Source organism: Corvus brachyrhynchos, unplaced genomic scaffold (assembly GCF_000691975.1).
Source record: "Corvus brachyrhynchos isolate BGI_N302 unplaced genomic scaffold, ASM69197v1 scaffold991, whole genome shotgun sequence".
Classification (NCBI taxonomy): domain Eukaryota; kingdom Metazoa; phylum Chordata; class Aves; order Passeriformes; family Corvidae; genus Corvus; species Corvus brachyrhynchos.
Window position 1 is genome coordinate 81753 of NW_008236012.1, and position 1933 is coordinate 83685.

The 1933-nt window shown below is 54.5% G+C and overlaps 1 protein-coding gene across 1 annotated transcript in view; it reads left to right on the plus strand.

Annotated features, from left to right (window-relative positions):
* LOC108445969 overlaps positions 1-335 on the plus strand; it is a 3890-nt gene extending 3555 nt beyond the window's left edge. The window contains exon 3 of the mRNA XM_017731213.1: positions 320-335. Coding sequence (XP_017586702.1) covers positions 320-335 — 16 coding nt within the window. The remainder of the gene's footprint in view (positions 1-319) is intronic.
* The last annotated feature ends 1598 nt before the right edge of the window (positions 336-1933 follow it).

Genomic DNA, 1933 nt, shown 5'->3' on the forward strand with positions numbered 1-1933 from the left:
ACGCAGCATTCCTGGGATCCCCCAGGATCCACTGGGATCAGAATTCCCAGCGCTCAGCAAAGGCTTTTCATGGATACAATCCCGGCCTCTTTGTGCCCTCAATTCCCCGATGTCCCCATTCCCAAATTCCCACATCCCCCAGTGTCCCCAGTCCCATTCTCATTCCCAAATTCCCGCATCCCTCAACAGCTCCAATCCCATTCCCTCAGTGTCCCCATCCCAATCCCACCCCCTCATCCCCTACACGCAGCATTCCTGGGATCTGCCGGCATCAGAATTCCCAGGGCTCATGGAAAGCTTTTTTTGGATACAATTCCAGGCTCTTCGTGTCCTGAATTCCCAACTCGGCCTCGCTGGGAAGGGGTGGGATCCCCACCGATCCCGCTGGATGCTCCCAGCGGCATTCCCGGGAGCTTCCCGGGCTTTCCCAGGGATATTCTGGGATATCCAGAGCCACCCTGGGCAGAGGGAAGGGGTGGTGGAAGGATGGAAATGGAATTCCCTGGATCTGGGATGTCCCAGGAAAGGAGCCCTGGGAAGGAGGAGGACCTGGAAAAGGATCTGGAATGGGATCTGCAATGGGATCTGGAATGGGACCTGGAATGGGATCTGGGAAAGGATCTGGAATGGGATCTGGAATAGGACCTGGAATAGGATCTGGAATAGGATCTGGAATGGGACCTGGAAGAGGATCTGGAAAAGGATCTGGAATGGGACCTGGAATGGGATCTGGAATGGAACCTGGAATGAGATCTGGAATAGGATTTGGAATGGGATCTGGAATGGCACCTGGAATGGGACCTGGAATTGGACCTGGAATGGGATCTGGAATGGGACCTGGAAAAGGATCTGGAATGGGACCTGGAATTGGACCTGGAATTGGACCTGGAATGGGACCTGGAATTGGACCTGGAATGGGACGTGTGAAAGGATCTGGAATAGGACCTGGAATGGGACCTGGAATATGACCTGGAAAAGCACCTGGAATGGGGCCTGGAATAGGATCTGGAATGGGACCTGGAATAGGATCTGGAATGGGATCTGGAATAGGATCTGGAAAGGGACCTGGAAAAGGATCTGGAATATGACCTGGGAAAGGATCTGGAATGGGATCTGGAATGGGACCTGGAATAGGACTTGGAATGGGATCTGGAATAGGATCTGGAATGGGACCTGGGAAAGGATCTGGAATGGGATCTGGAATGGGACCTGGAATAGGATCTGGAATGGGACCTGGGAAAGGATCTGGAATGGGATCTGGAATGGGACCTGGAATAGGATCTGGAATGGAACCTGGAATGGGACCTGCAATGGGATCTGGAATGGGACCTGGAATGGGACCTGGGAAAGGATCTGGAATAGGACCTGGAATGGGACCTGGGAAAGGATCTGGATCAGGATCCCAAAGGAAGAACTGGAAGTGACCAAAACAGAGGATGGGATTCCCTGGATCTGATTTATCCCAGGAAAAGAGGTCAGGGAATGGAGCAGGAGCAGGATCAGCATCCCAAAGGAAAAGCCGGAGGTGGGACGGAAACGGGGCAGGACCAGCTACGGAATTCCAAGGTTTTTCCTACGGATGAGAGGCCGGGAAGAACCCCTGGATCATCCCCATGGAGACACAGGGGGAGTCACCCCCTCCCATCCCCCAAATCCCAAGGAATCCCAGAATTCCAGAGTGGGATCAGGAGCCAAAAGCTTTATTTAAAAATAGGTCTCTGTACAGGGTGGGAATTCTGGGAATGGATCCCAAAACCCACCGGGAAGCAGCAGAGTGGGATGGGGGAGGGGGGGGCTGCCGGGGTGGGAACGGATCCCGGATCCATCGGGAAGCAGCAGCAGCGGGGGGATGTGGATGGGTGGGATCGGGCTCCATCCGGATCCCGGGACGCTCCCACCCGGATCCCATCCCAAATTCCGGCCGTTTTCCCAC